The sequence below is a fragment of the Nerophis lumbriciformis genome, linkage group LG24, assembly GCF_033978685.3.
Source record: "Nerophis lumbriciformis linkage group LG24, RoL_Nlum_v2.1, whole genome shotgun sequence".
Classification (NCBI taxonomy): domain Eukaryota; kingdom Metazoa; phylum Chordata; class Actinopteri; order Syngnathiformes; family Syngnathidae; genus Nerophis; species Nerophis lumbriciformis.
This window is the reverse complement of record NC_084571.2, coordinates 27,654,655-27,679,033: the sequence shown is the minus strand read 5'-3', so window position 1 is coordinate 27,679,033 and position 24,379 is coordinate 27,654,655. Positions and strand designations below refer to the sequence as shown.

At 37.7% G+C, this 24,379-nt stretch overlaps 1 protein-coding gene across 2 annotated transcripts in view; it reads right to left on the bottom strand.

Moving 5' to 3' along the window:
- ppp1r1b (protein phosphatase 1, regulatory (inhibitor) subunit 1B) overlaps positions 1-24,379 on the bottom strand; it is a 56,214-nt gene that overhangs the window by 13,026 nt on the left and 18,809 nt on the right. Inside the window, exons 6-7 of one of the 2 annotated variants that reach the window (XM_061981906.2) lie at positions 2,143-2,232; positions 181-256 (exon numbers count right to left, since the gene is read on the bottom strand). In XM_061981906.2, coding sequence (XP_061837890.1) covers positions 181-256; positions 2,143-2,232 — 166 coding nt within the window. The remainder of the gene's footprint in view (positions 1-180; positions 257-2,142; positions 2,233-24,379) is intronic. The other variant, XM_061981907.1, reaches the window with a different exon arrangement.

The window sequence follows — 24,379 nt, the reverse complement described above, 5'->3', positions numbered from 1 at the left end:
CTCAAGTTGACACTAAAAAAAGGAGAAAAAAAAACAATACAGTGCGCGTAATGTCATCATGATAGCTATCTTTTTTGTTTGCCTTGTGAAGCACGGTAAAACAACACAAAAAGGAGTACAAAAATAACACAAGGAAGATGACACAAAAAAAGACACACACACAAGCACGCCTGCACTTACCTTTGAGTGACGGGGGCTGGTACACATTCGGATTGACACGCTTTGGTTTCAGGACTCCGTTCTCCCCGACGACCCACTGCCAAGACAAGGACACATTGAAAGCGTGCAGTTTGTGCACCATGTGATTTGTATTCAAAATATATAAGATGTCAATTCAAGCTACAATCTGCAACAATTGGGCGAATGGGGTCACGTTGCAAAACACAATCTGCAGTGTTTCCCCACAGGAGTGCAATCTATTGGTCATTGTCTATTGTAGAATTGGCGTCGTTGGCCATGACGCATGTGCGTGTCATTTTAATGGATGCTGCGGGAAGCAAAAATTCAGCAAAAGACATGAAAAGAAAAGAAAAAAGTTTAGAAATACAAATTAACTTCTTTTTTTCCCATCACAAGCAAGATGTTCGATACCTGTGAGTGCTTTTAGAATGTGGGAGTGGGGATTGCTTTCATGTTAGTCTCCAAAAAACCAGAAAAAAACCACTAGATTTGTCTGAATCTAGAAGGGTGTGAATACTCGCCACAACTTCCTAAATAAATAAGGCATTCTAGGTCGCTTTTACAAACAATTATTGTTTGTAAAATACTATTATCAACCCTAATCAGCAAATTGACTGCAGTGACTCCCTAAACCTTGAAATTATCTATTTTGTCCCTTAGGAAAGTGCACCTGTAAATAATCAATAAAACATCATAAAAATTAAGCTATAGAAATGAGGTAAATTAAAGAGAAATGCTCATTCCATGATCAATTATTAATAGGACTTTTATCAAATACAGTTGAAGAGTAGTATTTTGGCTTTTTACTATTACCGTATTTTCCGCACTATAAGGCGCACCTTCAATGAATGGCCTATTTTAAAACTTTGTTCATATAAAAGGCGCACCGCATTATAAGGCGCATAGATTAGACGCTACAGTAGAGGCTGGGGTTACGTTATGCATCCCGTAGTTGCGAGACCTGTTGTGGCTCAATATTGGTCCATATATAAGGCTCACCGGATTATAAAGCGCACTGTCAGCTTTTGAGAAAATTTGAGGTTTTTAGGTGCGCCTTATAGTGCGGAAAATACGGTACTTTGTTTTATTTTATTAATATTACTGGACTAAGTATTATTGTCATGTTCCATTATAATTTTTATTTTATTTTATTAAAATCTTATATTGAATTAATCAATTCAAGAAAAAACATTATGTTTTCAGATTTTTTATATTAAAGAGAACATTTTAAATATTTCATTACATGATATATTATCAACAAATATGACTTTTGTCCCAATATAGGAGTAGTATTTTGATTGTTTTACAATTACTATTATATATTTTAATATTACTTTGGTATAATTTTTATCATTAAAAATGATTTTTATTGTGACAAAATATTATACTGAATTATTTAATTCTATAAATAACATTGTTTCGATATTTTTCAAGTTAAATATTTTAAAAATATTTTTTCCGATGTTTAATTTCATGTTACAGTATATTAATAATACATATGACTTTTATCCGTATACAGTATTTAAGCTGTATTTCAACATGTTTAGTATTATTACTGTATTAAGTATACAATTCATTATTTTTTTATATAATTTTTTTTATTTTATTCTATTGAAGTTATTAATTAAAAAATACTCGCTAAGTTGGCAACATTGGTCCTTCCTGCTATATCTTCTTATGCTCTGGCAGACTAGGTGTGTATGAGCAGTGTTAAGAAGCAGGGTTACGATGCCATCTACTGTAAGGAGTTGTAAGGACGAGCTGCAATAACAGACAGTCCCATCATAACGTGTTTATGAGCGAGGGCGAAAACCAATCGATTAATGCACGGGAAACGCCGATCATAGCAGTATAGATATAATTGTAAAAGCGGTCTTCAAAGATTTGGGGTGACAACATGAATACGCAGTAATGATAATTATAATAATAACCTTAACAATAATAATAAAGTGCTGACTTCACCTTTACCTGATGGCTGGACTGGTCATCCTCAGGTGACGACTGGTCTGCTACTCTGAAAAGTGTGGCGGGTGTTGGCCTCCTACGCCGGATCTACACACACCAAAGTAAAAAGGTGCATTATGTACAAGCCAAACTGCAAACCAACAGGGGGCGACATATTAACAGAAGGTTGGAGTATCTTGCAGTATTCTCTGTCAGATAGGTGACTTTTATAATGCTCATCTAACAGTAAAACATGATTTGTCATTAGAGCCTTTTTATGAACACTCCATAATAAACACATATATGAACTTGCTGCTTTTGGCACAGAATTAGCACAGTTTAAAAAAAAGGAGAAAAAAAAGCAGGCTTCGCTACACATCTGAAAACACAGTCGAGAGCTCTGTCAGACACTGGATCGTTAAATTTGATAAGTTTGTTTTTATTCAGCAAATATGCTAACCCAGCATGATGTTGATGTTAAAAGCGTATAGCTGTATAAAATCAAAAAAATCAAAAGTAATACATATATATATATATATATATATATATATATATATATATATATATATATATATATATAAATAAAACACAAAATTATAAATAATAAAAATAATAAATAGATGCAAAAAAAAAAAATCTAAACAGTACAAAATCAGGAAGAGGCCGCGAAAGAAGGACAAAAACTGGAGTTCCTGGCAAAAAAGGGAAATTTAAGCAAAGGAGACGTACTCTCAAAGCGACCAGCAATAACTATAACATATAGAACATGCTATACGTTTACCAAACAATCTGTCACTCCTAATCGCTAAATCCCATGAAATCTTATACGTCTAGTCTCTTACGTGAATGAGCTAAATAATATTATTTGATATTTTACGGTAATGTGTTAATAATTTCACACATAAGTCGCTCCTGAGTATAAGTCGCACCTCCGGCCAAACTATGAAAAAAACTGTGACTTATAGTCCGAAAAATACGGTACTATCAAAATGACTATGTGTCGCAGGCTGACACAAAGCTTTGTTGACAGAAATGTTGAAATGTAATATTTATTCTACACATTTTTCCAACATTCAAAATCATTAGTAAAATGGAGGCTTCTCAGAGAGTGAAATAACTCCTGGAAATGACTGGCTTAGAATGGCCAAAGGTATAGCTGTGTGTGTCCAAGTTAAAGGAAACGGCAGGCTGTCTTCGTCTAATGGATTTATTACAATCTTTGCAAGCTGGGTAACGTTTGCTGTGGTCTGGAACAACATGGCACACTAACAACTATCAGAAATGCAGCCAATATTACATGCAGATAATGTGTCATGAGACATGCAAATATAAATTTAATTAAGGGGACCTAAAGGAAATTAAATGAGCTCAAATATACCTACAAACGAGGCATTTTGAAATATTAAAATGAGACGAAAAAGGGGCGGCATAAAACACGCCTTAGAAAGTCGGAGAAAGTTGCAAATGTGTACAGCTCCACAAATGGACATTGGACTGTTACTTTCAAAGGCAAAATTAAAGTATTGCTAGGAACATAATTTTATATGGGACTTTATTGTATTATATGTATAGTTATTACATTATTGTATTATATGTATAGTACATGTTCCAAAAATAAAAAAGCATAAAACACCACCAGAATTTGAGATATTACAAGTCAAAGTGATGAAGCTTATTGTTACGCTCATGACTTGGTGTAACTAAACATTACCCTATAAGATGAAGGCAATTGCATTTTATTGATATTTGAAATTTATTCAATGTTTATAAATGAATATTTAAATATACTAAATGTAAAAAAGGGATTAAATATTCAAATTAAGATCATTAAATGAAATCTCGTTTGGTTACGGCATCATGAGCACAACACAAGGTTGTAAAAGTTTCAACTACAATTCTAAATAAGATGTCAAAAGCAAACTGAAATCAAATACACACAGCTTAAAGATTGATCAATACCTATTTAAATTTAGTAATAGATAAATATGATTTATCAAAATATAAAATAAATATACCTGAACAGAACGCTCATGATGGTTACACCAAAAAGTAACGCTATGAATCGCGTTTTTCCAAGTTTTTGGGGCATTTTTATGCTATTTCCAAGTATCTCCTTTTTATTATCGTTGATTTTAAATGGTCAAACTAATGCATATTATATACGCATTAGTAGTAAACAAAAAAAAGTCATATTTATTTTGATTGTTACATTTTGAAGTACATTTGTGCAGGTGGGTGCGAATGTACCCATTACCAGAGCTGTACACACATGTAAACAAACTTTGGTGAGTTCAAGGACCGCCAAAATTAGTAGGACAAAACGGCGCTTGCCAAATAGTCTCTAATCAATGAAGCATGTTTAAAATCAACAGTGTGATTTCTAACAATTAGGAATGTTTGTGTCATGTTTGTCCTCCTACAGAAACCATATTAAAACAAAAAATATATTTTTTCCCTCATCTTTTTCCACCAAACTTTTATTTTTGAAAACGCTCCAGAGAGCCACTCGGCCGGCGCTAAAGAGCCGTGGGTTGCCGACCCCCGATCTGAGGAGTCCTTTTCGTCAAAATGAGGATTTGTCAGCGAGTAAAGCTTAGGAGGACTCAGGAGCCCACCTCCAGGAAACATGCTGGATTTAATGAAATGCAGATCACGGCTTAGTTTTGGGGTTGGTGTGCGGGGAGGGGGTTAGCCAACCTTGGCCATGACATGAACCTTTGTGTGTCCACCTCATGGCGAGTGATGAGCGTGTGTGTTTGTGTTGCCAAAGCAGAGGCTCACAGCAACACCACGTAATGGAGTGTGGATGTCACCATGATTTGTGACGCCTGGTCACGCAACCTGCTCTCACTTCCTGTTTACAGTCCCCCCTCCCATTTGTCCACCTCGCTGACACTAACACGATTGTGTGTTTCCTGTCCTCTTCCTCGACAAGGATGATTAAGAGGGCTCCTCCACACCACACCCTCTCCCTGCCCGCCTGTATCTCTCCCCAGGCAAGGTGAGGCGAGCTGGGGTCACCTGCTACCTTCCGGGCCAGCCCCGAGGACGCTCGTAGTCAGGCAGACGCCAGATGTCGCTGCCCCCAGGCCGTTAACCCTTTTTTTAAAATAAAATACACCAATTACTAAAAAATATATACAGTATATACTCATATATACACACCTGTGTGAAGTTAGCCCCCATTATAGCTGCATATATTAAAATAACACTGTAATTCGTTTGTGATACGGTAACATTTTTTGTTTGTGTCGTTATTGTTTGAGTTATTCTAAAATACATTTTCTGACTAGTGACGTCATCTAGCGCCCCCACCTGGTCAAAATCTCCCCAAACTTGTCCGATTCGTGTGTGCTGCAACATTTTTTGTTTAACTATTACAGTATTAATTAGAGATGTTCGATAATGGCTTTTTTACCGATATCCGATATTCCGATATTGTCCAACTCTTAATTACCGATTCCGATATCAACCGATACCGATATATACAGTCGTGGAATTAACACATTATTATGCCTAATTGTGTTGTGATGCCCCGCTGGGTGCATTAAACAAGGTAACAAGGTTTTCCAAAATAAATCAACTCAAGTTATGGAAAAAAAATGCCAACATGGCACTGCCATATTTATTATTGAAGTCACAAAGTGCATTATTTTTTTTAACATGCCTCAAAACAACAACAGTGCAATACTTTTTCATAACATGGTCACTACTGCCTAGTTTCTCTTCTTATATTCTTATTTTACAGATATATTTGTATTCTCATTGTTGCTTTTTATTTTTATTCTTATTGTAATATTTTTCTATTCTGTTTCCATTTATACCCCCATTATTTATTTTTTATTTTTTAAATTCCATCTCAATTCTGTACACTGCTGCTGGAATTTTAATTTTCCTGAGGGAACTCTCCTGAAGGAATCAATAAAGTACTATCTATCTATCTATCTATCTATCTATCTATCTATCTATCTATCTATCTATCTATCCAAACAGCAGCTTGGAATTTGGGACATGCTCTCCCTGAGAGAGACTATGAGGAGGTTGAGGTGGGCGGGGTTGGGGTGGATGGGGGTAGGGGGTAGCGGGGGGGTTTATATTGTAGCATCCCGGAAGAGTTAGTACTGCAAGGGATTCTGGGTATTTGTGCTGTTGTGTTTACATGTTGTGTTACGGTGCGGATGTTCTCCCGAAATGTGTTTGTCATTCTTGTTTGGTGTGGGTTCACAGTGTGGCGCATATTTGTAACAGTGTTAAACTTGTTTATACAGCCACCCTCAGTGTGACCTGTATGGTTGTTGACCAAGTATGCCTTGCATTAATTCGTGATGAGAACAGCTGTAGATATTATGTGACTCGGATGGCACGCACGCAAAGGAAATGCCTTTAAGGTTTATTGGCACCCTGTACCTCTCCCTACGTCCGTGTACACAGCGGCGTTTTAAAACGTCATACATTTTACTTTTAGAAACCGATACCGATAATTAAGAAACCGATACCGATAATTTATGATATTACATTTTAAAGCATTTATCGGCAGTCCGATATTATCGGACATCCCTAGTGTTAATGTTACGATTATTGTTTTTATGGTATCCTATACAGGAAATCGCAAAAAGCCGCTGGCTCACCAGGGCTCAGAAAATCTGCAGAGACTCCTCCCACCCCCACCAAGGACTGTTTTCACTGCTGGACTCTAGAAAGAGGTTCTGCAGCCTCCGTAGCAGAACCTTCAGGTTCTGTAACAGCTTCTTCCCTCAGGCCATAAGACTCTTGAACGCATCAAAATAATCCCCTCAATTCCCCCCAAAACACTGATTAACACACTGCAATATAAAGACCATATAACATACATCCATGAACGTGGATGCATATGCAAAAGTGCAATATATTTATCTGTACAGTAATCTATTTATTTATATCTGCACCTTATTGCTTTTTTATCCTGCACTACAACGAGCTAATGCAACAAAATTGTGTTCTTATCTGTACTGTAAAGTTCAAATTTGATAACAATAACATGAAGTCTAAGTCTAAGTATTTAACGTGTCATTATTAATAACCCGCCTCCACCATTATCAAAGTGTCCCCAAACTTGTCCCAAACATTTGTGTTACGTTTGTGCTGACATTTATTTTTTTTTTCAATTATAGTTTTTATGTTATTAACATTTTGTTATTCCTAACCAGCATTCCCTGCACATTTTGGCCAATCAGCGTTTTTTGCCAATGAAATTCACTAAAACTTATGTTTGTTTGTTGTGTAGACAAAATAGAAACAACAATGTGTGAAAATATATATATTATAAATCTCATCCATTATTATTATTATTAACTCTTTATTGTCATCCTCCAGCGTGGCTCAGACCTACTTCCTGTTCCTGTCTACAGCGCTAAGCCTTCTGGGTAATGTAGTATATAAACATTTGCTTCCTAGTTTACATGTACCTACATATTTGTTTAAAACGTATCCAAAGTAAGGCGATTAAGAACATGTTTTCATTTGGAAATGCTGTCCTAGCAAAGAGGCAGCAATTGCATGTAAGAGATGTTGGAGTCTGATGATAATCTCTCATCGGCTCTCATTTATCAACAAAAATGGTTATGTTTATTTCTACAGTTAGGATTTATCAGTAAGTAAACAATTACTGTTATTAACCATGATTAATCCAAATTCAAAAATGTGGTAAATCTGATTAAAATGTATCATTTTACATCACTAATTATTACTATTATGAGTTATAATAAATGAAAACAGTACATAAATTTGCCAATGAGTCCCGAGTATGTGCTTCTACTGCCATTTAGTGTTTCCTTTTAGGTCTGTGTGCTATAAAACGAGTAAAACAACAATATATTATTCGTTTTCAAACTTTTGTGGGAATCCTGTGCTGTTTGAGGTTAAGGTTACAAGGAACACTTATAACATTGATGACAAATGTCATCGAAAAAATCCTTAAAACGTTGCAACTTTTGTCACAACTTCCTAAATAATGTGAAGCGACTTAGACATTTTAGGTCGTGACAGTCTTTTACAAACAATTATTGTGAAAAAAGTTGTCAACTCTAATCAGCAAATTGACTGCAGTGACTTCCTAAACCTTGAAATTATCTATTTTGTCCCTTAGGAAAATGTAAATAATCAATAAAACATCATAAAAATTAAGCCATAAAAATGAGGTAAATTACAGAGAAATGCTCATTCCATGATAAAATATTAATAAATAGGACTTTTATCAAATACAGTATAAGAGTAGTTTTTTGGCATTTTACCATTACTTTTATTAATATTACTGGACTAGGTATTATTGTCATTATCATATAATGCATTTTATTGTATTAAAATCTTATATTGAATTAATCAATTCAAGAAAAACATTATGTTTTGAGATTTTTTAAATTAAAGAGAAATATTTAAATGTTTCATTACATGACATATTATCAACAAATATGACTTTTGTCCCAATCTAGTTGTAGTATTTAGATTTTCTTATAATTACTATTATATATTTTAATATTACTGTAGTATTATAAGTACTATTGTCATTTTTATTATTAAAAAATAATTTTTATTGTGAAAAAATATTATACTGAATGATTTAATTCTATAAAGAACATTGTTTTGATATTTTTGAAGTTAAATATTTTAAAAATATGTTTTCCGATGTTTAATTTCATGATACAGTATATCAATAATACATATTACTTTTATCCCAATAGAGTATGTGAGTTGTATTTCAACATTTTTACTATTATTACTGTATTAAGTATACAATTCATATTTGTTTTAATTAAAAAACAACAACATTTCATTCTATTGAAGTGATTTATTTAAAAAAATCACAACATTATGTTTTGGTACATTTTTGTTCTGAATTCATTACCCTATAAAGATGGTTTGGTTTTCAACTTCAAATCATTTCCACAAAACTTTATGGAGGATTCCGTAATATAATAATATTGGTGCAGATCCATGGTTGCCATTGTGTATTTTTCAGGAAAAATCTAGAATTTGTGAATAGTTGCATTAATTCAAATGACAATTAGACATGGTCCATAAAAGGTGGGTAACTAATATTATTATCTTTAATACACATCATTTAAGTCCGTCATTAAAAAAACAACATTATCATGGCGGCAATGATGCCGGTGCCGGGCTGCCGGCTGACATTGGCATCGCTTCATGACACAAACACACTCTAGTAATTTTCCAGTCTTAAAAAAACGCACCCCGCTCGACCCCGCGTTACGTAATAATCGTATGTGACTTCCTCATTGACGCCAACAGTGGGGCGCAGAGATTACTACGTATTATGGCTGGCCTCCTCCCTCTTCCCTGCTGGGCTCCAATCTGTCGGACGTTCTATTCTGTTGTGGGATGGAAGAGCGAGCATGTTCGGTACAAAACGTCTTTAGGGTGAAGATGATGTGGGTCTGATCCCCAGGGCACAGCAGGCCTATAAAAAGCGGCGTCACTAGAACAGTGTAAACTAGATCACGGGGACCTCAGGGGGAATCGGACCAAAACGTCAAGCATGGCAACTTTTAGCTGATATCAGCTGAGCATATTCATATAGAAACAAAACATTGATGCACAACCTTTATAACCTTTATGCATTGGAAAATAAGAAATATTTTCTGGACAATGAGGGATATATTAGGTAAAATAAGTGGAATTCTAGTCTTGTACTTGTGGAAAGACCCGACTGCCTACTGTCGTGCAACCGTGTTACTTTACTGCCGCGCTTTTATTTTGAAGGCCTGAGTTCCGTGGCAACAGGATGTGATATGCCCATGTTGAGTGGTGCTCTGGCAAGGCCCAGTAGGATTTTATTTTCACGAATATTAGGAAATGCAGGAAAACAACTTCAAAGAAGGGAAAAATATGGAAGAGCTGACGTTTATCACGAGGCGACATCACTTTTATGTGCAATTTAAAGGGACAAATCTGTCCGGCTAGTAAATTAATTTAAGAAATTTTTTTACATCAAAACACTCTTTTCATATATAGGCTCTTTGACTGTTGTTATGCACTTGGTCCTAAAAAGCAGCAGAGTTCTCCTGTCATTTTGAGGATCTTTGACGAGCGTTTTTTTTTTCTTGCGTGGATTCCTAAATGCAGCAAAGCACTTTTGTCATGAACTGGATCTTTGACACACATGTTGGTAGTAGGTCCTTAAAAAACAGATTCTGCCATTCAGGATCCTTGATTAGCATTTTTAGCAGCAGATTCCTTAATACAGTAAAGCACTCCAATCATAGAGGATCTTTGACTCACGTTTTTGTGACCTAAACATGTTGCCACATATTTTTTGAGTTCACAAACTTAAATATTTGAGTATCGTATTTTTCGGGGTATAAGTCGCACCGGAGTATAAGTCGCACCTGCCGAAAATGCATAATAAAGAAGGAAAAAAACATATATAAGTCGCACTGGAGCCCGGCCAAACTATGAACAAAACTGCGACTTACAGTCCGAAAAATACGGTATATCAGATCGTAAATGTTTGGAGTTTGTTAAATGTACTTTTAAATTATAATTGAGTTAAACTTACCAATTAAGCCAACTCAAAAATGTTCCTCTTCGCGTCTGCTGCCGATAGAGGAAGTGCACGCAAATGCTACAAAATAAAAGCACTTCCTCTGTGTGCGTGCGCGCTTGTAATAATTTATATATACATACACACAGAAAATAATAACAATACAAATCTATAATGCGATTGATTCATTCTTAATTTATTCTTGATTCGATTTAATGATTTGTTCTTTCAAATTAAGACAATTTGTTTTAATCCACTGAGTTTTAAGTACCTGTGAGTTAATTATTTTAAGTAGCATTTACATTATCCGCAAACAAGTTAATATTAATTAAAATTAACAAGTATAATAAACTTAAAAAGAAGGAAATGTTACTCACACTTAATATTTTTAAGTAAGTACAACTTTTAACAACTTTTTAAGTTTACACTACTTATTCTAATTAATTATTTTGAGCATTCGGGTTTACAGTGTATGATGATTTTCCTCTTTCCTGACTTGTAAATGTTTAGAGAATCTGTGGTAAAAGAGTAAACCACTCTTGTCACGTAGAGGATCTTTGATTAGCGTTTTTTGCAATAGATAATGAAAAGCAGCGGTGCTTTTCGCGTCGTTTTCGCCAGTTCCAGGTCATGAATGGCTGTCAAAGTGTCCCAACTTGTCAGATTATCTTCTTAGCCATCTACTTTTCAGGTGAGAGGCATGATTTGTGATCTACAATAAACTTCCAGGGAGCAAGGAAGCGAGGAAACAGCAGACCACTCGATGATGTAAACATAGGGACACACGGAAGTGATCACATCGCCGCTATAAATAGTTTTTCTGCGTTAGCGCTTATAATAACAATATCACTAATACTTGGTTAATATTCAAGTCACAAAATGTAAATGGAGTATCGATGGCGCTTTTTGAATGGTTATTTATTGGATTTTATGGCAAAAAAATAGTGGAGCCCGCATTGGCTCGGCTGTAAGCAGATTTTTATTTAATATAATAATAATATAATATAATATAGTCGATATATCGCGGGTTTGTCTCTGTGCGATATAGAAAATGACTATATCGTGATATTCAAGTATACGTTCTCACGCAGTTGCTTTTAGCTGCGGGCATTACACTACAGGCTCTTCTCACTCTTTCTAGTCTCTCCTTCTCACAGAGACTTAAACAAGCGCACCTTCTTACATACGTCACATACGTATACGCCCTCGCTGAGCAGAGAGGTAGCAGCATGGCTAAAGTTAGCTGTGGTGCGAGTGGTAATACACGAGAAAGAAGGTGCGAATCTGGTAACAAATGAAGGAAGAATTAATTCCTAAGAAAAACAGCACGGGGTCCATCGTCTGGTGGTGGTTTGGCTTCAAGTGGGAATATGTCGAACAGACAACCGTAATTTGTCAAGTGTGGGGCGAAAGCGTTGCTACAAAAAGTAGCATTACTGCTAATATCTAGCATCATTTGAAAAGTCACCTGCTCGAGAATGAAGAGTGCTTACTCCGCACGTCAACATCTCCGTTCAAGTGCCACACCAACAAAATGCCGAGGCAACAATTTCAACATCAACACCGTATGAAAAAAATAGTCCACGACATAAGGAGATAACGTCCGCCGGAACCTACCACATAGCGAAGGACGTACACAATTTGATTTCCTATTATGCAGCTCATTTATATTTGACAGTTATTGAAATATCTTGTCGCGGAGGGGCGCTGGAGCCTATCTCAGCTACAATCGGGCGGAAGGCGGGGTACACCCTGGACAAGTCGCCACCTCATCGCAGGGCCAACGCAGATAGACAGACAACATTCACACTCACATCCACACACTAGGGCCAATTTAGTGTTGCCAATCAACTTATCCCCAGGTGCATGTCTTTGGAAGTGGGAGGAAGCCGGTAGAAAATGGATGGATGGATGGATGAAATATCTTGTGTGACATCATGCACAGAAGTGCATTTTATTTGTTTTAAACTATTGTAGTGGCGTTCTGTACAATAAGTGCACTTTAATTTTGTGTTTTGATTTGTCATCTTGAGGAGTGCACTAATAGCTTGTTTTAAAATGTCTCTGACAATCTTGCACGTTCTGTTTTGGAAATGACATGAATGTTTGTGCCACTGCTTAATAACTGTTTAATAAATACAGCGTTGGTCAATTGACTTAGTTGTAGCTGCATGAAAGTTTAAAATGAGCATATATTAATGCAGTATGAACAAGAATGTTTTAATGTAGACACATAGAATCATCATACTCCTGTGATTATATGCATCAAGTGTTCATTCAAGGCTAAGGCAAAATATCGAGATATATATCGTGTATCGCAATATGGCCTAAAAATATCGAGATATTAAAAAAAAGGCCAAATTGCCCAGCTCAACCATGGAGGATACTTGACTTGCATTTTTAGCAGCAGATTCCTCAATAGAGTAAAGCACTCCTTCCATAGAGGATCTTTGACTCACATTTGTGTGACCTTGTTATGCTGTTTTATCACATCCATCTGCAAGACAGCAGATTCATTTCCTGCCTGTACTGCTGCCATGATTTTTAAAAACCAGTGTGAAAAGCGGAAAGAGTAATTAAACAACAAATTGACCTTTCCACCCTGGGCCATGGTCACCCCATGCCTGCAGCCACCCCATCTCCCTCAGCAAGGTCATCTTGGAGGTGTGTTTGGGCTCCTTATCATGTTGGACAACTGCCATGCTGCCCAGTATCTACTTCACAATGTCACAGTACACGTTGGAAATCCTCTTTCCACTCAATGAAGCGCAGCTCCCCAGCCCTGGCAGCACTCATGCGGCCCCTGACCATGAGAGTACCACCACAGTGCTGGACCGTTGCCAGCTAGTTAGACGATGATGTCCTTGTGTTGACTCACGTTCAGTAAATATGTACACTGACTACTCGCAAGTACAACAAGACCAAAGAGCAACAGCGCTTAGATTTGCACAGTTTGGTGGAAAGGGGCTTATGTCTGCTGGTTGGACTGGGGAACATATTCTTTGTGACAGCAGAGGGCTTTTTGCAGGATTAAGCCTGCAGACAAAGCTCAGACAGAATGTTTCTGTGAGCACGGCGTACCGTGAGGCTTCGGCGTGACCAACTTCCTCTCGTCCGGCCTGTGGACACGAATAAAAGGCCGACGGTGGCGGTGAAGGTCGTGGCGAGGCTAATTACAACTGTATCTTTATTCTAATGAACAGTATTGCCCAGCGCTCATTATGTGGAAGGTCTGACCCTTGGCCTCACTACTAAAAAAAAACAAGACAGTCCAGCATCTGGAGGGGCTCCTCAATGACCTCCTGAGCGGCACTATGATCGTCCAACAGCGGCGTGCTTGTAATGAGAAGGGATAGCACTTAACGTCACAACACAATGTTCTCCTCTCGTCCTCGTGTTTGAGTTTGTAGCGGACGCCTCATAAAGATCACGGCGTTCCAAAACGGGGGGGGGGGGGGGGGATTGCAGCCACAAACAAGAGCGACCTGACAAAAGACTGTTCCATTTGTGCACCTAAAATTAATATTGCGGATCAATTTGAATTTATTATTATTTTTTGAGTTTATTTATTTTATTTTTCAGTATCAAATGGTTCAAGTCAGTCAAAAAACGGTTATAGTTTAAATAAGGAGCCTTTTTTTCAAATTCAAAAATAATTTCAGGCATATATATGCACTTCAAATCTTTTCTGTTACAGACTGGAATCATTACGTTTTTCTTTGTTGTAAGTTGATCTATATTTCTTTCTATTTTATTTTTTTTAATGTTAAAGTTACAATATTATGCAGAGGCGTATTTTTATAGACAAAATACTATTTAGAGTCATTGCGGGGCGTAAAATATTTTTCTTTTTCCTGGGGAGGCGTAACAGACAAAAAATTGCAAAGCACTGGATTTACCTGTCAATTTAGTCTTTTTTATTTATTGTTCAAGCCCTATTATTTATACTAAATACAAACGTGGAAAATAATAATACATTATTTCTTAATATGTAATTCGAAATGTACTTGAACAGCCTTTGTTCACTTGTCTTTTACGCATACGCTCAGACTCCCAAAGCTAAATCTACTTCTAATCGCCAAGACTAATATAGCCAGAACTCGTTTATTGCTTTCAATTGGTTCTGGGCCTGGCTATGGTAGATACATTTCCGCAGAGTAGCAATTAATAATTATACATGGAATATTTCTTAAAGCTAAAGCAAAAAAAAAAAAATTTTTACTACTTTCTATACACAGTTTTTATTATTAAGAAAGCCCTCTCGACATGAAATAACACCCACATATTCACCTTTACGAGCCGCAAACTTCAAAGTGTGACATAGCAAGGGACGACTGTTTTACAATACTCACTAGGCTGCAGTCGGCTCTATAGCAACTTATGTGTTACACGAGTAATAGTAAAGTAGGGTTGTACGGTATACCGGTATTAGTACCGCGATACTAATGAATCATATTCGGTACTATACCGCTTCTGAAAAGTACCGGTCCGCCACCCCCCGTCGTCGTCACGTCGTGTGATTGCTGGTTTACGAGCAGAGGAGCATGTTCGGTAGCGCACAATCACAGAGTACCTACAAGCAGACAGTATGTAGACAGAAAAAGGAGAACGGACGCATTTTGGCTTTCAAACTAACTATAAAGGTGAAGTTATAACACTGAAATGCCCACCGGAAGAGGTGCTTTAAGACATGGCTATAGTCCATTCGCAGTTGGCAGTGTTTTAGCAACTTCTAAATCACTAATCCTCGCCTCCATGGCAACAAATAAGGTAAGTTTCTTACAAGTATCATCCCTGCCGGACGAGGAATAGCTAAACATGCTTTACTACACACCGTAGTGAAGCATGTAAAGAAACGCCACTGGTGGATCTACACCTGACATCCACTGTAATGATACTAAGTACAGAAGCGTATCTAGTCGATAATACTATGATTACATCAATATTTTTTGGCATCCCAAAATCTTCTTTTGTTTAAAAAAACTTTATATCATGTTTATAAACTCAGGAAATATGTCCCTGGACACATGAGGACTTTGAATATGACCAATGTATTATCCTGTAACGACTTGGTATCGGATTGATACCCAAATTTGTGGTATCATCCAAAACTAATGTAAAGCATCCAAACAACAGAAGAATAAGTGATTATTACATTTTACCAGAACTGCAGATAGAACATGTTAAAAGAGAAAGTAAGCAAATATTACCAGTAAATGAACGAGTAGATTAATAATTCATTTTCTACCACTTGTCCTTACTTATTTTGACAAAATAATAGATTAGAAAATGACACAATATGTTACTGCATATGTCAGCAGACTAAATTAGGAGCCTTTGTTTGCTTACTTACTAATAAAAGACAAGTTGTCTTGTATATTCACTCTTTTATTTAAGGACAAACTTGCAATAAGAAACATATGTTTATTGTATCATAAGATTTTTTGTTAAAATAAAGCCAATAATGCAATTTTTTGTGGTCCCCTTAATTTAAAAAAGTATCGAAAAGTACCGGTACCAAAATATTGGTATCGGGACAACACTATAAAGACCCAAATGGGTCGACAAACAAATTAATATTTCGGGCCACAAAAAACCTAGGTCCCTGTTAGGTACACCTAAACAAAGTAAAGCAATTAAACACAAGAAAATGTGTCCAAATATCAGAAAAGAGTTGAACATTTGAACATTTCAAGCAAGAAAAATATGTTGTTAAATAAGCAATATTATCTTTGCAAATGCAGAATTGTCGACTTATTGTCTGACACGTTGCGCAAGTGTACCTAATGTTATGGGAAGTAGGTCAGCGAGGTGTCGTGCGTACACATTTGTGGCGAGGAGAATTAGAGATTACAACGTTTATATCGTGTCATGTCATGGCCGCGTTTCACGGGGATGAGGATCAATCTCATTTGTTTGGAATCACGCCTCAGAGCGCCCTCATGCATCCTAATGTTCTGGAGCCGACCTGAACAGACCCAATGACGCCACACAGAGTCTGATCCAGCTGACGGATCTGCGACAAAGCCGCTGCAGACCTTCAAGTCAGCTCCAGATGTTGTCCCGAATCTTATCTGCCATATTTCCCTCAAACCTAATCCCTCCCATCATGGCTGCCGCTGTTGTTACAGCACGACGCCGCCTCCACTCATCGCGCATTACTCGGGCCTTTATTAAGTGAGCCATTGAACGGGATAACGACGATAACTAAGCAAGGATTTGAGGTCAGGGGGCACGTGAGGAGCTTTCCAGGCCTCCATCAGGCTGATCTACGTGGGTGTGTGTCCATCAAGGCTTGTTGTGTCCACTGTCATCAAACATCAGTCCTTATTCAATATTGACACTGTTTACACCTCACACAAGCACACATACGCACGAGCCCACACAAGGTGGTAAACTGTTGATACTGTTGACAAGATCTTCACCTTCAAGGCTGAAAAAGTCCTAATATGGATAATTTTATACCTAAAATAAAATATTTTTCTAAATATACATTGTAATAGCTGTAATTACAGTGCTTTAATAATTATCCAGAGTGCATGAGAAAGTGGAAAGGAAACGACAGCTCTCTTTGTTATCTCTTATCAGGACTGCAATCTCTCTGTGGTGGTTAGGGGGGCTGGATGGTATCATTGTCTGATCATATTTGGCCATATCGCATGTCCATGTCAATTTATAAACGCTGGAGGAGAGACAAACATTTAGTAAAAAAACATGATAAATGAAACAAATATGTTATTAACATTCTTTTGTCATTCAGTGTTTTTGTTTTTTAATGTCACAAACATTTTATTTTTTTTATTATGGTTGGGACTTGTATTTAGCTGAGAAGAGCGATACATGCTTTTGTGTTAGAGTCTGCAAAAGTGTTAACACAACACACAAAAAGTAGCTGAATTTGTCATTAGTCACTTTTTGGAAAAAAACATCTCGCAAGGCCTGCATACTCGCGTCAAAGTCAAAAAGTTGGTAACACTGATCCCTCTTTCTACATCTTCTTATGCTCTGACAGACTTAACCCTCTGCTGATTTTACTGTGAGCCGGCAGCGATGTCCTGCTGCTCCCGCGTCATCACGTCTACGCTCGTCAAAGTTGTTCTAGATTGTAAATCATGCCTCTCATCTGGATGATGGGAGGATTTAGCCTTGAATCTAGAAGTTGTTCATCTGTGACATTCAATTTATACCCGGAGATGGAGACAAACACACACAACCGAAGACAGTGTCTGCAGGGAGACTTCCTTGTTAACCCTTCGTGTGCATCATGATTAATTTGTCATATAAATGGCAAATGGGTTATACTTGTATAGCGCTTTGCTACCTTCAAGGTACTCAAAGCGCTTTGACACTATTTCCACATTCACCCATTCACACACACACTGATGGCGGGAGCTGCCATGCACGACCCATCAGGAGCAAGGGTGAAGTGTCTTGCTCAAGGACACAACGGACGTGACGAGGTTGGTAGAAGGTGGGGATTGAACCAGGAACCCTCAGGTTGCTGGCACGGCCACTCTCCCAACTGCGCCACGCCGTCCCCATATTAACAAAAAGATATGGACATCATATCAGTCATCATTGAAGTAGGAGCAGACATTGTACAGTAAGATATCATTTTATTATGTTTGAAATTTGTATTTCTTGTTTAGTACTTAGAAATACTGCAACATGATTCTTAGTGTTTCACTAAAGCTCGATTTGTTTAGCAGAGCTTCTAGAACTTGTAGCTCATCCTCCTTACATTCAGGATCAACAATAAAAGGTGCTGGATCATAATTTTGCCCAAAGTAAGCGTTGGCTCTCACAAAGTCTGCACGAGTTGCGTTGTTTTTGGTGGAGAAGGGATCTGCGGTTCCTACCACTACATACGCGATAACGTGTCTGGCTTCCTCATTATCTCTCAAAATGGCTCAGGAATTTCTTTGAGATTGATACTTTTTTGATCATATCTATTTATTCGCAAACTTTGGAAGTATTTAGGTGTCATTTACCAGATATATATAATAATATCTTCAATATGACTGTACTGGTACTTTGACTGGCTGTCAAGCTTGCACAAGTAAACAAAGCTTATATCGGAGATTTTACATGCAAGTCGATTAAATCAGATACATGTACTTTTGCTGATATCGGGCCGATATCAATATCTGATCTGGACACCCTTAGCAGCTACTGCTATTGTGAGGAATTATTTAACAAAACGGGGTGGTTATTTTGTAATGGCCGCAGGGATTCAATACCAATATATAATAAATATTGCCAGTCACATTTAGCTTGTGCTCAGCTGAGAATAAGATAGTATGAACTTATTATGTCATTCATTTATGAATAAATATGAATGTTACAGGCATATCAAATCATAATGGTAATATCAAAAATGTAAATTAACTGAATGTGGGAATATAAAAGGCACCGAGTGCTATCGGATGGATCAGAAGCGGAATATGACGTCAGACGCCACAATCTGGCTAACAATCTGTTAGCCAGATTGTTTTGCTGCAGAACGACGTGGATCATATCCTGATTTTTTACTTTTTTGTGGATTTACCATTGGCCTGCGGAGAACTGGGACAAATCACCAGGAGGACTTGAGGTTGGATGCGCGGTACCTTAGCTTCCAACGTTTCATTGTTTGACCGTACAGTACGTGCATGTCATGTACGTAACTTTGGGGGGATACATTTATTATATAAACTTTGGGGTGTGAACTGTGCATCGGGTTGTGGGTTCGAGTGTTTTGTGCAGGTGTTGTCGTTGTCTTGGCGTGTTACATGGACGGGAAGAGGGTAGTTTTTTATCATGCGGGATTCATCTGTGTGCTATTAAAATAAGCCTAATTGTGTTGTGGTTAAAGGACATACGTATTTTGTTTATTTATTGTTTAATAACTTGTGACTCTTTAATTAGCGCTGTGACTCGCAGCGACACCCTGAGAACGTGGTTTTGTAGCTTTTGTAGACCACGAACCTGGCAAAGAGATTGTGCAGTTAACCAATTACAGATGTTAATTTGAGCATTTACGGTATGACGGCCGGGCGCTTAGTTTTTTTTTAGCCATTTGACATAATAGAAAAAATAATAAAAATATCACAAAGGAAATAATGTCCTTTGATTTTTCAGTATGTGGCTCTCTATGAAAAAAGTTTGGACACCCCTCATTTATAGTATATAAACAAAATTTAGATCTGCATAGGGATGGATACCATATCTGGTACATATTTGGCAGTGACTGAATCCCGCCGGTCCTACTGGGAACTGGAATCACTCAAAATCAAACGATGCCATGTTTCGGTACCTGGGTTGCGCATGATGTCAGCACTGATAGTGGACTCAGCAAATTCCCTTTAGGTAATGTTTCGATGTTCATTGTCAACAAAGAAATTGACTCAAAAAATGCTCCAACGTACACTATATTGCCAAAAGTATTTGGCCACCCATCCAAATGATGAGAATCAGGTGTCCTAATCACTTGGCCCGGTGTATAGAATCAAGCACTTAGGCCTTGAGACTGCTTCTACAAACATTTGTGAAAGAATGGGCCGCTCTCAGTGATTTACAGCGTGGAACTCTCATAGGATGCCACCTGTGCAACAAATCCAGTCGTGAAATTTTCTTGTTCCTAAATATTCCAAAGTCAACTTTATTATAAGAAAATGGAAGAGTTTGGGAACAACAGCAAGTCAGCCACCAAGTGGTAGGCCACGTAAACTGACAGAGGGGTCAGCGGATGCTGAAGCACATTGTGCAAAGACTTTCTGCACAGTCAGTTGCTACAGGGGCGGTATAGCTCGGTTGGTAGAGTGGCCGTGCCATCAACCTGAGGGTTGCAGGTTCGATCCCCGCTTCCGCCATCCTAGTCACTGCCGTTGTGTCCTTGGGCAAGACACTTTACCCACCTGCTCCCAGTGCCACCCACACTGGTTTAAAATGTAACTTAGATATTGGGTTTTCACTATGTAAAGCGCTTTGAGTCACTAGAGAAAAGCGCTATATAAATATAATTCACTTCACTTCACAGAGCTCCAAATTTCATGTGACCTTCCAATTAACCCACGTACAGTACGCAGAGAGCTTCATGGAATGGGTTTCCATGGCTGAGCAGCTGCATCTAAGCCATACATCACCAAGTCCAATGCAAAGCGTCGGATGCAGTGGTGTAAAGTACGTTGCCAATGGACTCTAGAGCAGTGGAGACGCCTTCTCTGGACTGATGAATCACTCTTTTCCATCTGGCAATCTGATGGACCAGTCTAGGTTTGGAGGTTGCCAGGAGAATGCTACATTTCGGACTGCATTGTGCCAAGTGTGAAATTTGGTGGAGGAGGAATTATGGTGTGGGGTTGGTTTTTCAGGAGTTGGGCTTGGCCCCTTAGTTCCAGTGAAAGGAACTTCGAATGCTCCAGGATACAGGATGCCACTTCAAGTTCATATGTGAGTAAAGGCAGGTGGCCAAATACTTCTATTTTTTTTTTTTTTTGTCGTTGTTGTTGTTTGTTTATTTTGTACAGCACTTTGTGTTTGCCACTTGCCTATGTATGAAAAGTGCTCTATAAATAAATAGTTTGATTTGAAGATATAACACCTGGACAGCAGTTATCATAATCAGATCTTTTTTAAATGTTGCAATAAAAAAAAAGGGACATTTTATAAGCAAAAACAAGAATATTTATTAGCACACACGAAAGTACTGAAATTTGTTCCCGTTGAGTACTGGTATTGATTCCAAAGTGCCAGGAAATGGTACTGTATCGGTTCAAATGTGAACGGTACTCAGCCCCAGGTCTGCACCTCTATTCAGATTTGCATCAAATGCAATGCAGTTCTTCTGGAACTGATTAAATGTGTAGACAAAAAAACACTTCAAATCCTCACAAAAAACGGAATTGACTGTGCCGCACAGGACATTCCAAAATTGGATCATTAGATTGGACAAAATTGTACGAAGAAAACAAACTTCGAAAACTAAATGTGTTTTTTTCATACAAATTGGCTCAATGGTTGATCCATAATCCTGCTACTGTAAGTAAGAGCCACCAAAGCAAAAAATCAGTTTAGTGGAAGTTACTTAAATATATGAATTCAAACCATCAAACTAACACAAAAACTCTTTTTGCACACAATGTTAGACATCAGTGCACACATTGCGTCACAGAGGGTGACATTGCCGGGTCGGCGCCCTCTCCCAGCGTGATGTGCGCCACCCAGTAAGACGCGACGTGTGTGTGTGTTGAATGTGTGGACAGTCCCACAGACCGCTGATGTTTACCCACAAACATGACGCGCCACAAAGGTCGCCCCTTGACGTTTAACCCAGATAAGTTAGTTAGCCCATGAGGAGATGGGGTCGGGGGGCTAGGTACGTGTTTGCTGCCATACAGGAACATTTGGACATTCCAGAGTCCCTCGTTGGATTGACAGGAAATGCAAGAAGACAATGAAGAAGTGCCTTAGCTTGTTTTGAATTTAGAAGATTTGAATGAATTTCGGAGTTATTTGACTGAGTACACAAACTATTAACTATAAGAGTGACATGTCTTTTGAATGCCATGTTTCATTCATCTTTTTGTACTAGAGATCGACTGATATGGGTTTTTTTTATGACTGATACCGATTACTAGTAGTGAAGGAGGCCGATAACCGATATTTCTTAACATTATATTTTAGTAAATGTCAGACCTGTGGGGACATAATGTTTTATGCATCGCTAATGTTGTGGTTAATTTAGCAGCAAAAAACATCAGGGGATTTCACAAACACCTCTATTACGTGTCTAAGAGGAGCATTTCAAAATATTGGAAATATCCTGGGAAAATTGGTAATATTGGTTTGCTCTACATCACAATAACTTGCAATCTACTCAATTTTGTAACATTTCATGGATTAGTTGTGTGAACGATCCAACGCATTCACACATATGGTTTTCTACACCAAAATTAATCTATTTAGTATTCTTCTTCTTCTCCAGATTTTGGCGCGCTCTACCTTTCACATTTTTCATCCTATTCAAACCGTTCCAACTTCAAACTGTTCAGCCTATTCGGGAATCGCGGGCTTTCCCTTGACAAATTCCAAAAATTCCCAGATTTCCCGGGACAATTTTCCTATTCAAAATGAAAGTCATACCAAAGACTATAAAAATGGGACCCATTACCTCCCTGCTTGGCACTCAGCATCAAGGGTTGGAATGGGGGGTTGAATCACCAAAAATGATTCCCGGGCGCGGCCACCGCTGCAGCCCACTGCTCCCCTCACCTCCCAGGGGGTGATCAAGGGTGATGGGTCAAATGCAGAGAGTAATTTCGCCACACCTAGTGTGTGTGTGACAATCATTGCTACTTTAACTTAACTTTTTAATTGGCCATTTTTCAAACTTCCACCATTTCCACATTTTTCAACCGATCCAAACCATTCCACCTTCAACATATTCCACCATCCTTGACATTCAAACTATCATTTTTCGAAGTTCAAAAAAATTCCAGGAATTCCCTTTTTTGACCCTTTTTTCTGGCAACTACTCCTTGCACATTTTTCAACCCACTTCAAACGTTCCACCGTCCAAACACTCTTAATCAGGACAACAAACAAAGTTGTTTTTGAACTGGAAAAATTCCTGGTTTTCCCGAATTTCCTTAACACCATTAAAAATGTTACTACTTCAACATTTCTCGACCGATTTGAAAAATTCCAACACCAACCATTTTAACTCATTCAGACCATTCAAGTCTTTTAACATTTTCCAAAAAATTACTGCTTTTCCCGAAATTCCAATTCCCTTTGAAATGAATGGGACATTTTTCAAAGTTCCACAATTCCCACATTTTTTATCCGATCCAAACCATTCCAACTCCAAAAATATTCAGCCTGTTCAACATTGGGTGCTTTCCTTCAACAATTTAAAAAAAAATCCCATATTTCCAAGAATTCCCAGTTTTCAGGGACATTTTCCCCATTCAAAATTAATTGTCGATTTTTTAAACTTCCACAATTCACACATTTTTCAACCTATTCAAACCATCCCAACATCAACACATTCAACGTATCCAACTAACACTTTCCTAAGTTCCAAACCAAATTCTGTTTTTCCTGGAAATTCAAACTCTTCAACATTCAAACTAGGGCTGGGCGATATTGCCTTTTTTTAATATCGCGATATTTTAAGGCCATATCGCGATACACGATATATATCTCGATATTTTGCCTTAGCCTTGAATGAACACTTGATGCATATAATCACAGCAGTATGATGATTCTAACCAATCTGGCGCCCTAGGCAAGATTTTAGGTGGCGCCCCCCCACATCGGCAGTGAAGTGTATATACTCACAAGAAACCGAATAGCTTTGTCTTTGACCTTTTTTTTTTTTTACTTACAACTATACCTAATATATAAAGGGGTGGACAAGTGACTATTACCTGCAGGGCAAACATTAGCTAACCAGAAGGCAATAACAATGTAAACAAAAAACATCTGCTTAAAAGATCTAATACAAATGTCCCTGAGGAATGTAAGGTGAGTACTGTAATTACCTAACGTTACATTATTATTTTCCATAACAATTTAGCCCCCTCCACAATATTAACCCGACGTTAAAACAGAACTAGCTATTTATTGATTAGCAATTGCAGAATCATGTAACATTAGCTTAATGCTAAAAAGCCAGGTTACTATCACATTCTGTAACAGACAAATAATTTCATGTAGGCTAACGTTACCTACCTG